Source organism: Trematomus bernacchii, unplaced genomic scaffold, assembly GCF_902827165.1.
Source record: "Trematomus bernacchii unplaced genomic scaffold, fTreBer1.1, whole genome shotgun sequence".
NCBI classification, from domain to species: Eukaryota; Metazoa; Chordata; class Actinopteri; order Perciformes; family Nototheniidae; genus Trematomus; species Trematomus bernacchii.
Genome location: NW_022987700.1, coordinates 92,240 through 107,535, shown reverse-complemented (window position 1 = coordinate 107,535; position 15,296 = coordinate 92,240). Strand labels below are relative to the sequence as shown.

The 15,296-nt window shown below is 36.3% G+C and overlaps 1 protein-coding gene across 1 annotated transcript in view; it reads left to right on the top strand.

The window, feature by feature from the left end:
- The window catches only part of LOC117490064 (glutamate receptor 4-like), a 107,611-nt gene extending 96,948 nt beyond the window's left edge, over window positions 1–10,663 (top strand). Inside the window, exons 14-15 of the mRNA XM_034139653.1 lie at window positions 5,363–5,500; window positions 8,710–10,663. Of these exons, the coding sequence (XP_033995544.1) occupies window positions 5,363–5,500; window positions 8,710–8,874 (303 nt within the window). The 3' untranslated portion in view covers window positions 8,875–10,663. The remainder of the gene's footprint in view (window positions 1–5,362; window positions 5,501–8,709) is intronic.
- The last annotated feature ends 4,633 nt before the right edge of the window (window positions 10,664–15,296 follow it).

Genomic DNA, 15,296 nt, shown 5'->3' with positions numbered 1-15,296 from the left:
ATATGATACACTACGATACAATATGATACAATATGATACGATACAATATGATACGATACAATATGATACAATATGATACACTACGATACAATATGATACAATATGATACGATACAATATGATACACTACAATACGATACACTACGATACAATACGATACAATACGATACAATATGATACAATATGATACAATATGATACAATATGAAACAATATGATACAATATGATACAATATGATACACTACGATACAATACGATACACTACGATACAATACGATACAATATGATACAATATGATACAATATGATACAATATGATACAATACGATACAATACGATACACTACGATACACTACGATACAATACGATACACTACGATACAATATGATACAATATGATACGATACAATATGATACACTACGATACAATACGATACACTACGATACAATATGATACAATACGATACACTACGATACAATATGATACAATATGATACGATACAATATGATACACTACGATACAATATGATACAATATGATACAATATGATACACTACGATACAATACGATACACTACGATACAATACAATACACTACTATACACTACGATACAATACGATACAATACGATACACTACTATACACTACGATACAATACAATACAATATGATACACTACGATACAATACGATACAATACGATACACTACGATACAATATGATACAATATGATACAATACGATACAATACGATACACTACGATACACTACGATACAATATGATACAATACGATACACTACGATACAATACAATACAATATGATACACTACGATACAATACGATACACTACGATACAATACGATAAGATACACTACGATACGATACAATACGATTCAATACGATACAATACGATACACTACGATACAATACTATACTATACGATATGATACAATACAATACGATACAATACAATACAATATGTTCCGATACGATTCAATAGGATACGATAAAATACGATACGATACAATACGATTCAATACGATACACTACGATACAATACGATACAATACAATACAATATGTTCCGATACGATTCAATAGGATACGATAAAATATGATACGATACAATACGATAAGATACAATATGATACACTACGATACAATACGATACAATACGATACACTACGATACAATATGATACAATATGATACGATACAATACAATACAATACTATACAATATGATACAATACGATACACTACGATACACTACGATACAATATGATACAATATGATACACTACGATACGATACGATACACTACGATACAATATGATACAATACGATACACTACGATACAATATGATACAATACACTACGATACAATACAATACAATACGATACAGTACGATACACTACGATACTATACAATATGATACAATACAATACGATACGATACAATATGATACAATACAATACTATACTATACAATACGATACAATATGATACAATACACTACGATACAATATGATACAATACAATACTATACTATACAATACGATACGATACAATACACTACGATACGATATGATACAATACAATACAATACGATATGATACAATACAATACGATACACTACGATACAATACTATACGATACGATACAATACAATACGATACAATACAATACGATACAATACAATACAATACAATACAATATGATACAATACTATACGATACGATACAATACGATACAATACAATACGATACAATACAATACAATACAATACAATATGATACAATACAATACTATACTATACAATACGATACGATACAATACACTACGATACAATACAATACGATACAATACAATACGATACGATACAATACAATACAATACGATACGATACGATACAATACGATACGATACGATACGATACGATACAATAATACTTAATTGTTGGATCAAGTCTGAAATTCCTCTTGCGTCACAGCAACATTGAAAACGACAAATATTAAGACAACAAATAAGGAAACAGACATTAAAGATAAGATTACAATCGCTGAAGACGATATGTTCAATATTATTTACTGTATGACATTTGATCTGGCTTTAAACTCAGTATTTAGCTTAAGGATTGACTTCAGTCTAACTCAAACTGTGGGACTCTGTATCTCAGATGAATTCTTAGAGGTTCTGAAAAGTTTGAGCTCCAATCTTTGAGCAGATGTCGAGGCGGAGCAGCTCTCACTTCAGAGCGATGGACAAACACTTGTTCTGCAATACTGTAAATCTCTCAAAATCACACATTTAAAACAAAAAATAATGTATGTTGTCCCAAAAGACTTAAGGCAGGTCCTTTTGTCCTTTCCATCATTAGCATGTATAAAATAGACATGTCATAAGTAAGTCAAATAAGTAAGTACAATGTATTTATGAAGCGCTTTACCCAGACAGTCACAAAGTGCATCCATACGAATCATACAAGATGAAATGACCACACAACGCACGTGTTAAGAAGTGCTAAAAACACAATAGAAAAACATAGAATAAAAGCACACAAGTTTCCCAAACAGGAATGTCTTTAGATTTAAAAGAGTCTACAGAGTCATTTATCAGAGGATAATAAAGTAGCATCATATTTGGGGTTCAGACGTACTTCTAAGCATAAAGTACGTTTTCCCACGCTAATAGTTTTGTGTCGACAGTACTAGCCTCTGTTTTTGTAAGTAAAAGGTCCCGGCAGTATGTGCCCGTTACAGAAAAGCGATGCAGCCGGGGGCCCCATGTTTATATGTCTGTTAGCTCCGCCCCCTTTAAAATCTCCCAATTAAACCCCCAATTAAAGAGCAAAGAGACATGTATCGTGAGTGGGGCCCCTCCCGGCTTCGTCACTTTTGAAAGAGTACTGAGCTGCTCTTTGTTGGGCTTCTTCTGATTGAATAACATAAAATAACATGTCCTATGATGTTATTTATGTTATTTTCCCCACCCTACCCCCACCCCCGTGATTTGAAGAACGCCTGTAAACCTTGCCGTATTGAAACTGAGCGAAGCAGGAGTCTTAGACAAACTGAAAAACAAATGGTGGTACGATAAAGGGGAGTGTGGACCCAAGGACTCGGGAAGTAAGGTCAGCCTCCCCTCCTCACTCTGTCTCCACGCACACGCTCTGTAACGCTGCTCAGCAGAAACAGACACGGCATGAACATCACAGACAATATATCACCTGTAGGCGCATTTACTCAAGTACTGTACTTAAATACAAGTTTAAAGCAAAGTGTTTCCACTTAATGGTACTTTATACTTCTACTCCACTACATTTAAAAGGGAAATAATGTATATTTTAGGCCACTACGTTTATTTTAAAGCTTCAGATGCATTTAAACATGATAAGTTATATAAAGGGATATTTAGGGTACGAAAAAAGACCACAGAGACATCAAAAAAATCTGATTACGAGATTACTAGGAGGATTAAAATGTTACAATGCATTTTAAAATAGAGATAAATATATTATATGTAGATGAACTGCCTGCTATTTATTTTCTGCTTTCATTTAGGCTACTTGCATTTGATATGGAGGTACTCCAAAAGTAACAGATAGTAATAAAACATTACTTTTATATTGTAGTACCTAGATTAGGTTACTGTGTACATTTAGTTACAGGTGTGTACATTTAGTTACAGGTGTGTACATTTAGTTACAGGTGTGTACATTTAGTTACAGGTATCTACGGTGTCCCAAAGGTAAAAAACATGTCCATTAGAAGAAATGCGCTGCAGATTAAAAAACAATGAACGTATATTAATACACCGTAGCAGCTGTCGGCTCACTAGGAGTTATAACAGATTACATTTTAGAAGTAACGCTCCCAACCTCGTTGATTAACATAATGCATCTTTAAAGATCAAACCAGTGGAATAACTGTTGGAGGTACAAGGAGGTCAAATCACCCTCAAAGTCAAAAAAGAGAGTCCTGGATAACTTGCACTTTAGCACTTTAGCACTTTAGCACTTTAGCACTTTAGCACTTTAGCACTTTTCTTTGTTCGCCGACAGCAGTAAACTTAAATTAAATACATCGCATACGGAGACCAATATTCCTTCAGATTGAGTACTTTTGATCCTTGTAGTATATTTGTAGGACAATGTAGGACTTTTACTTGTAGTGGAGTATTTGGACATTAATGTATTTGTACTTTCACTTCAGTAAAGTCTTTCACCTCTGAGTAGCACGAACACAAGATGTGGACGCACACACACACACACACACACACACACACACACACACACACACACACACACACACACACACACACACACCTGCAAAATGAGACTTTAAGCATGACAGGCAGTTTGTGTGGGAGGAGATAAGGAGTCAGAGCTGCATACATTTGAATAAAAAGGGTGAGGAGGTGAAAGCTGCAGACAAATTAAAGAACGAGATCAGATTCAGCATGCAGGGAGTTTTAAATGCTTTTTAAAAACACGTTTCCTGTTGCTTTAGATTATACACAGAGCATGCTGTCAGCAGTTTTTTAGATTAGATGTAGTTTGTATTACACAAAGGTAAACATATATTACAATATAATAGAAACAGTGGTAAACAGTAAATAAATGCATATCAACAGTAGAAAATACATATATCAATATACACAATATCACAAAATACTGAATAAGTATTAACCCTAAGAACAGACAATATAGACATATGATATATACATATATATATATATATAAAATATATTTAAGTGAGTATCTCTACAGAAAGAAAAGTGCTTAAAGGCCCTTTACAGCTAAGACTGTGCGAAAAACATGATGAAATATTTGGTCAACAATATATATTATTTGGGCGAGATGTTTTTTAACCTGTCTAAGTACATTTAAAATAAAATAAATACGTGTGTGTGTGTGTGTGTGTGTGTGTGTGTGTGTGTGTGTGTGTGTGTGTGTGTGTGTGTGTGTGTGTGTGTGTGTGTGTGTGTGTGTGTGTGTGTGTGTGTGTGTGTGTGTGTGTGTGTGTGTGTGTGTGTGTGTGGTGTGTGTGTGTGTGTGTGTGTGTGTGTGTGTGTGTGTGTGTGTGTGTGTGTGTGTGTGTGTGTGTGTGTGTGTGTGTGTGTGTGTGTGTGTGTGTGTGTGTGTGTGTGTGTGTGTGTGTGTGTGTGTGTGTGTGTGTGTGTGTGTGTGTGTGTGTGTGTGTGTGTGTGTGTGTGTGGAAAGTCAGATGCTACAGTGAAATGAATGACTGCTTATCGTACCAACAGATAAACGTGTGTGTGTGCATGATGAGTTATTTTCCACACACTCCTGTACACATGTGAAGTATCGATGCTAATGCTACTGCTAACGTCCCTCTCTCTTCATCCAGGACAAGTCGTCCCAGGCTCTCAGTCTGAGCAACGTGGCGGGGGTCTTCTACATCCTGGTGGGGGGTCTGGGCCTCGCCATGCTGGTGGCGCTCATCGAGTTCTGCTACAAGTCCCGCAACGAGGCCAAGAGAATGAAGGTGGAGACCCAAAACCCCCTTTGTAACCCCCCAGAGTACCAAGAGTCCCAATCCCAGCCCCAAAACCCCTATTTTAACCCCTCCGAGCCCCCAGAGTCCAAGAACCAGCCCCAAAAACCCCTTTGTAACCCCCCAGAGTACCAATCCCAGCCCCAAAACCCCCTTTTTAACCTCCAAATGTCCCCAGAGTCCCAGAACCAGCCCCAGAAACCCCTTTATAACCCCCCAGAGTATCAAGAGTCCCAATCCCAGCCCCAAAACCCCCATGTTAACCCCCCTGAGCCCCAAAACCCCCTTCTTAACCCAACCTGAGTCCCCAGAGTCCAAAACCCAGCTCCAAAACCCCCTTTTTAACCCCCTTAAAGTCCCCAGAGTCCATATTCCAGCCCCGAAGCCCCCTTTTTAACCCCCCAGAGTCCATATCCCAGCCCCAAAACCCCCTTTTTAACCCCCAAAAGTCCAAAGAGTCCCAAAACCAGCCCCAAGACCCCCTTTTTAACCCCCCAGAGTCCATATCCCAGCCCCAAAGCCCCCTTTTTAACCCCCCAGAGTCCATATCCCAGCCCCAAAGCCCCCTTTTTAACCCCCCAGAGTCCATATCCCAGCCCCAAAACCCCCTTTTTAACCCCCAAAAGTCCAAAGAGTCCCAAAACCAGCCCCAAGACCCCCTTTTTAACCCCCCAGAGTCCCAATCCCAGCCCCAAAACCCCTATTTTAACCCCTCCGAGCCCCCAGAGTCCAAGAACCAGCCCCAAAACCCCCTTTTTAACCCCCCAGAGTACCAATCCCAGCCCCAAAACCCCCTTTTTAACCTCCAAATGTCCCCAGAGTCCCAGAACCAGCCCCAGAAACCCCTTTATAACCCCCCAGAGTATCAAGAGTCCCAATCCCAGCCCCAAAACCCCCATGTTAACCCCCCTGAGCCCCAAAACCCCCCTTCTTAACCCAACCTGAGCCCCCAGAGTCCAAAACCCAGCTCCAAAACCCCCTTTTTAACCCCCTTAAAGTCCCAAGAGTCCATATTCCAGCCCCGAAGCCCCCTTTTTAACCCCCCAGAGTCCATATCCCAGCCCCAAAACCCCCTTTTTAACCCCCAAAAGTCCAAAGAGTTCCAATCCCAGCCCCAAAACCCCCTTTGTAACCCCCCAGAGTACCAATCCCAGCCCCAAAACCCCCTTTTTAAACTCCAAATGTCCAAAGAGTCCCAAAACCAGCCCCAAGACCCCCTTTTTAACCCCCCAGAGTCCATATCCCAGCCCCAAAGCCCCCTTTTTAACCCCCCAGAGTCCATATCCCAGCCCCAAAACCCCCTTTTTAACCCCCAAAAGTCCAAAGAGTCCCAATCCCAGCCCCAAGACCCCCTTTCTAACCCCCAAGAGTCCCAGAACCAGCATCCAGGACGTAGCCCAGTTTAGCGATGGTTTTAACGACGGGGAAGCTGATTAAATGTAGACGGTTGAACGTAAAGTCTGCCGATAAGCCCCTCCCTCTTATCTGTAAGTGAAACGTCTCCTTCCTTTGCTCAGTGACTGTGGTGAAAACGTGGCTATAAATGGCTTCCCACCTCCTTGTCTGATCTGCTCTTGTGGTCATGTGACGTCCTGGTCCTCTCAATGTGACAGGAAGCGCTGAGTCATCCTCAGACATGACGCTGGTTCTCATTTATCAAGCTAGCGTCACACATCTCCGGGCAAAAAACAAAAAAATCTGAAAGTATTCCTCATCCTGACCTCGGAGCGGAGATAATTATCATTTCAGTCACTTAAAGTAGTCAAAAATACACGATAAATGCAATATTTGAGCATCAAAATCTGATATTTAGTAGGTAGGAAAGGCATGTTAAATGAGGACCAATGTCTTACTTGTTCACACGTCTACACCTTTCATCAAAATGCAGGTCATCTGTCCCTGTCTGTACTTTGTTCTTCACATAGAAAATGAGCAGTGGAGTATTTTTCACACTGTAGTTTAAGATCTGGGTACTTCTTACACCTCTTATTGATTACTGTTAAATGTTAAAAATAACTGAAATGATGGTCAGAGCTTCATTTAATAACAGCTAGCATCATAAGAACAACTCTTACGTTTGTTTATTTGGGGCTGTTGGAGAGTAAGGGTCCCGAAAACTCTTAGTTATGTTGGGATGTTTTTAACGGACGATTAAGCCTTGATTTTAATCCAAACATGTATGGAAGAAATTATTACTACTATCTATCTATTCCAATAATCCAAAGAACAATAGTGTTTACCCATCATGCCCTGCTGCCTTTCTTCTGGTTTTCCCTTGTAAAAAAAACATATGTTGCGTCAATCCCAACTCCAATGACTTTAAGATAAAGAGAGGAATCCCTGGAGCTCGGCTATCGATGCAGAGCCTCTGCTTTCTGTCTCTGGATATATTTCCCCCAGGTCTTCGTCCATTACACTCTTTCTTTCGGTGTGTTTCTGTCCCCCATCAGCTCTTCAAACCCTTCATTAGCTGGATGTTGCTGAGTCAGCTTCCCTGTCTATCACTATCACTGTGTAATGAGGGCTGGCTTCATTCTGTCCTGAATGGCTCTGAAACGTCTGTCCTGCTACACTTCTGTCTTTATATTCAAGTGTTGGTTTGAACAGATAATGCTGAAGCAGACTGGAGTTCTAGTTCTTACGTTTCTTGGAGACAGAAGTCATTAAAGGTGTTGAAACGGGCTAAATCTGATCATTCAAACGCAAGCAGATAAACGATCAGAGAGGTAAACAAGCAAATAGTTTATACAGATTATTTTTATACAGCCTACATTTCTGCCATTATCTAAAGCAGGGGTGTCCAAACTATCATTCTAAAAGTATAACGGAAGATGGCCCACACCTGAAACATGTGGTTGTTTTATATTTTACTTCCTAAATATAGATGTAAACAGATAATACACAGTATGGTTTTCCCTGGTAAAAATAATATGGTGCGTCAACCCCACCTCCACCTGTCTCCAATACATAGCTAACCAACCATCGCCCAACACTTCCTTCAAAACAAGGGCATAAACGTACAAAATGACACTAAATAAAGATACTATTACACAATTAAAATCAATAATTAGCGCCAGTAAAGCTTCATAAGAACTCTTGATCTCGAACCCGTCCTACGACTCCAATCTGCTTCGTATCAAACGTGTCTTATTTCCTCGTCTCTGTTCACAAACACCTCTCTTTCTGTCTCTTTTCCTCAGCTGACCTTCACAGAGGCCATGAGGAATAAAGCCCGTATGTCCATCACAGGAAGTGTCGGGGAGAACGGACGGGTTTTGACGCCCGACTGTCCGAAAGCCGTCCACACGGGACCTCCGATCCGCCAGAGCTCCGGCCTCGCCCTCGTCTCCTCCGAACTCCCGTGAAAACCAAAAACCTCTCAAGTGCCTTAAATCCTGAAACCAGAAAAAAAAAATAACAATAATCACACCGCCAACGAAAACTACCAGAAACTTCTTCACTACCAAGAGAACCGGAAACGAGGGCGAGACGGATCCGGGAAGTTAGAGGACAAACGAACGATGATTTTTTTTTTCTCGGAAATCTACGGAAACCAGAAGCAGAACAATCTAGATTTTCTTTTTTTCTTTTTCGGGGATGTTTGAATCAAAAAGGAAATCCAATGGGAATCCAATGAGAATCCAATGGAGCCATTCCCTGGTGAAGAGGAGCAGACGAGGAGGAATAATATCATGAAATATGATAAAGACCAGAAAACTGTAAACTTGAAAAGTCTTTTTTTGGGATTGCTGTGAATCGGGAATATAAAAAAAAAAAACTGAACTTACAATCAAGATTGTTTTCAAAACAGAATTTGCTCCACGGACTCGAGCAGAACTAGATATCAACACCGGGAGGACAGTAGCCCCGGTGAGGAGAAGAATAAACACATTTGTACTCATAATAACACAAATCTAATGATATTGAATATGTGAGCAAACATAGGAGAAACTGTGAAGATAAGTAAATATGTATATTCAGTGGAAAAAATACTTTAGCTGTACATAGAGACGACTGTGTAACATGCTTGCTTTTTAAACAGATGTACATAGCAGTAGTGGACAGACGGACAGTGGTTTTTTTGTAAAATCATCTTTAAATAAGATTTTATTAATCGCAATAATGAAAAACATGATGAAGGAGTTAAAGTGTTATGTGTTATTGTATTCTCTAAATGTGAAAAGGGGGTATCGACTGCCCAGATACTCTGATACCCAGATTCATTAATATATTCAACGATGAATGTTAAAGTAGCTCCACCCCCAACCCTTAAAAACAGAAAACCCCCTCACTGTGTAGACCCAGAGAGACGCTTATTATGAGTATTTATAAACTTTCTGCCGTCAGAATATAACTATTTTTCTCATTCTTTGATCTATTTTTTGTACCGAGGAACTAAAGTGTCTGTCTCCTGGTTTTAAATGTCCAATATGGGTGTAGATCTTCATAGATGTGTGTGTGAGGCGAAAACTATGAAGGGAAGATGATAAAAAAAAAGGCCCATTTGTTTCTCAATATGTTATTTCAAGTGTCTGTTTCCAGAGAAAGCTACTGGTTGTTTGTTGATAATAAAGTTATTCCTTTATTGAAACACTGTGGATTGTGGGAGGCTGGACACACCGTAGCAGACAGTCCTTCCCACTGAAGTGTCCTCATCTCTTTTTGTTTTTGGGACAATCTGCAATAGGATACAAGAAGCCACATCAGCAGCCGGCGACGAACATGACGTCGTTTCTAGATGTTTTCCGTTTGAATCCCAAAAGGCAGGAGGAAACTGTTGGAGATATTTCAGGTCATGCCTTTGTTTGTCCTGCCATCCGTCTGTTTAGAGCTGAAGAGTAATATGCCATCCGTCTGTTTAGAGCTGAAGAGTAATATGCCATCCGTCTGTTTCGAGCTGAAGAGTAATATGCCATCCGTCTGTTTCGAGCTGAAGAGTAATATGCCATCCGTCTGTTTCGAGCTGAAGAGTAACATGGCGTCTTCTTTTGAGGTTTTAATTGTACATCTTTATTTTGATCTTTTTTAAGTAAAAAAAACAAATTTCAAAATGCGTGTTAGTGTCGTCTTTTAATGGAAGTTAAGTTTCTTCAAATGTTTTCAGCACACGATACAATATACTACGTTTTCTGACATATTGTCACGTGACTTTTTACTTTGCTATGACTTGTTTCAGCATGCTATACTAGCAGGAGTTTTAATTTTGTTCTCCACATACAGAATTACTTAAAAGTTTTGGACAAACATTTTTAGAAATATTATTATTTATTTTTCTAAATAACATACCCTGACTTTTTTTGAAATACTATGGCTTTTTTTCATTTATTCTTTCATAGTATAGTATGTCTAAAGAAATTACAAAAAGTCACAGTAAAACCACTGCATTAAATCTACTGTAGGAATCTTTCTGCTGCTGCTAGCAAATACTGCCATCGAGTGGATTAAAAACCAAACCAGAGAAGATCTCACTCAAATAACATTTTAATATACTATGACTTTTACACGTTTTGACTTACTATACTAAAGAGTTTTACAAGTTCTTTGACTTCTTATACTATGATTTTAATAGGTTTTGACTTAATATACTATGACTTTTACACTTTTTAATTTACTATAATTGGACTGTTACACTTTTAGACTTGCTATACTAAGACTTTTACTTACTATACCGTGACTTTTACACGTGTGACTTACTATACTTTGACTTTTTATTTCAATTTTTTCTAAATACTTTACCGTGACTTTCTTCTTATACATATTTGAGTACGGTACAAAACCACTGCATTAAATCTCGACCTCAAGCATCAATCCTTCTGCTGCTGCTAGCAAACACTGCCACCTAGTGGATGAAAACCAAACCACACAGAAGAGAAAACCTCACAACCCTGTAAAATGTTTACACGTTTCGACCAACTATACTATGACTTTTTGACTTAATATACTATAACTTTTACACTTTTTGACTTACTATACTAAGACTTTTTACACATACTATAGGAAGACTTTTACACTTTTTACACGTACTAAGACTAAGACTTCTACACTTTTTACACGTACTATACTAAGACTTTTACACGTACTATACTATGACTTTTACACGTTTTGACTTACTATACTATGACTTTTACACGTTTTGACTTACTATACTATGACTTTTACACGTTTTGACTTACTATACTATGACTTTTACACGTTTGACTTACTATACTATGACTTTTACACGTTTTGACTTACTATACTATGACTTTTACACGTTTTGACTTACTATACTAAGACTTTTACACGTTTTGACTTACTATACTATGACTTTTACACGTTTTGACTTACTATACTATGACTTTTACACGTTTTGACTTACTATACTAAGACTTTTACACGTTTTGACTTACTATACTATGACTTTTACACGTTTTGACTTACTATACTATGACTTTTACACGTTTTGACTTACTATACTATGACTTTTACACTTTTTACACATACTATAACTTTTACACGGTTTGACTTACTATACTATGACTTTTACACGTTTTGACGTACTATACTATGACTTTTACACGTTTTGACCTACTATACTATGACTTTTACACGTTTTGACTTACTATATTATGACTTTTACACATTTTGACTTACTATACTATGACTTTTACACGTTTTGACGTACTATACTATGACTTTTACACGTTTTGACTTACTATACTATGACTTTTACACGGTTTACACATACTATAACTTTTACACGGTTTGACTTACTATACTATGACTTTTACACGTTTTGACTTACTATACTATGACTTTTACACGTTTTACACATACTATAACTTTTACACGTTTTGACTTACTATACTATGACTTTTACACGTTTTGACTTACTATACTATGACTTTTACACATACTATAACTTTTACACGTTTTGACTTACTATACTATGACTTTTACACGTTTTGACTTACTATACTATGACTTTTACACGTTTTACACATACTATAACTTTTACACGTTTTGAATTACTATACTATGACTTTTACACGTTTTGACGTACTATACTATGACTTTTACACGTTTTGACGTACTATACTATGACTTTTACACGTTTTGACTTACTATACTATGACTTTTACACGTTTTGACGTACTATACTATGACTTTTACACGTTTTGACTTACTATACTATGACTTTTACACGGTTTACACATACTATAACTTTTACACGGTTTGACTTACTATACTATGACTTTTACACGTTTTGACTTACTATACTATGACTTTTACACGTTTTGCACATACTATAACTTTTACACGTTTTGACTTACTATACTATGACTTTTACACGTTTTGACGTACTATACTATGACTTTTACACGTTTTGACTTACTATACTATGACTTTTACACTTTTTACACATACTATGACTTTTACACGTTTTGACTTACTATACTATGACTTTTACACATACTATAACTTTTACACGTTTTGACTTACTATACTATGACTTTTACACGTTTTGACTTACTATACTATGACTTTTACACGTTTTGACTTACTATACTATGACTTTTACACGTTTTGACTTACTATACTGTGACTTTACACGTTTTACACATACTCTAACTTTTACACGTTTTTTGACTTACTATACTATGACTTTACACGTTTTGACGTACTATACTATGACTTTTACAACATTTTGACTTACTATACTATGACTTTTACACGTTTTGACTTACTATACTATGACTTTTACATACTATAACTTTTACACGTTTTGACTTACTATACTATGACTTTTACACGTTTTGACGTACTATACTATGACTTTTACACGTTTTGACTTACTATACTATAACTTTTACACGTTTTGACTCACCATACTATGACTTTTACACGTTTTGAAGTACTATACTATGACTTTTACACGTTTTGACTTACTATACTATGACTTTTACACGTTTTGACTTACTATACTATGACTTTTACATACTATAACTTTTACACGTTTTGACTTACTATACTATGACTTTTACACGTTTTGACGTACAATACTATGACTTTTACACGTTTTGACTTACTATACTATGACTTTTACACGTTTTGACTTACTATACTATGACTTTTACACGTTTTACACATACTATAACTTTTACACGTTTTGAATTACTATACTATGACTTTTACACGTTTTGACGTACTATACTATGACTTTTACACGTTTTGACTTACTATACTATGACTTTACACGTTTTGACTTACTATACTATGACTTTACACGTTTTACACATACTATAACTTTTACACGTTTTGACTTACTATACTATGACTTTTACACGTTTTGACTTACTATACTATGACTTTTACACGTTTTGACTTACTATACTATGACTTTTACACGTTTTACACATACTATAACTTTTACACGTTTTGACTTACTATACTATGACTTTTACTACGTTTTGACGTACTATATCTATGACTTTTACACGTTTTGGACTCACTTATAACTAATGACTTTTAACACATTTTGACTTACTATACTATGACTTTTACACATTTGACTTACTATACTATGACTTTTACACGTTTTGACTTACTATACTATGACTTTTACACGTTTTACACATACATAACTTTTAAACGTTTTGACTGACTACACTATGACTTTTACACATTTTGACGCCTACTATACTATGACTTTTACACGTTTGACGTACTATACTATGACTTTTACACGTTTTGACTTACTATACTATGACTTTTACACGTTTTACACATACTATAACTTTTACACGGTTTGACTTACTATACTATGACTTTTACACGTTTTGACTTACTATACTATGACTTTTACACGTTTTACACATACTATAACTTTTACACGTTTTGACGTACTATACTATGACTTTTACACGTTTTGACTTACTATACTATGACTTTTACACGGTTTACACATACTATAACTTTTACACGGTTTGACTTACTATACTATGACTTTTACACGTTTTGACTTACTATACTATGACTTTTACACGTTTTACACATACTATAACTTTTACACGTTTTGACTTACTATACTATGACTTTTACACGTTTTGACGTACTATACTATGACTTTTACACGTTTTGACTTACTATACTATGACTTTTACACTTTTTACACATACTATAACTTTTACACGTTTTGACTTACTATACTATGACTTTTACACGTTTTGACTTACTATACTATGACTTTTACACATACTATAACTTTTACACATTTTGACTTACTATACTATGACTTTTACACGTTTTGACTTACTATACTATGACTTTTACACGTTTTGACTTACTATACTATGACTTTTACACGTTTTGACTTACTATACTGTGACTTTTACACGTTTTACACATACTATAACTTTTACACGTTTTGACTTACTATACTATGACTTTTACACGTTTTGACGTACTATACTATGACTTTTACACGTTTTGACTTACTATACTATGACTTTTACACTTTTTACACATACTATAACTTTTACACGTTTGACTTACTATACTATGACTTTTACACGTTTTGACTTACTATACTATGACTTTTACACATACTATAACTTTTACACGTTTTGACTTACTATACTATGACTTTTACACGTTTTGACTTACTATACTATGACTTTTACACGTTTTGACTTACTATACTATGACTTTTACACGTTTTGACTTACTATACTGTGACTTTTACACGTTTTACACATACTATAACTTTTACACGTTTGACTTACTATACTATGACTTTTACACGTTT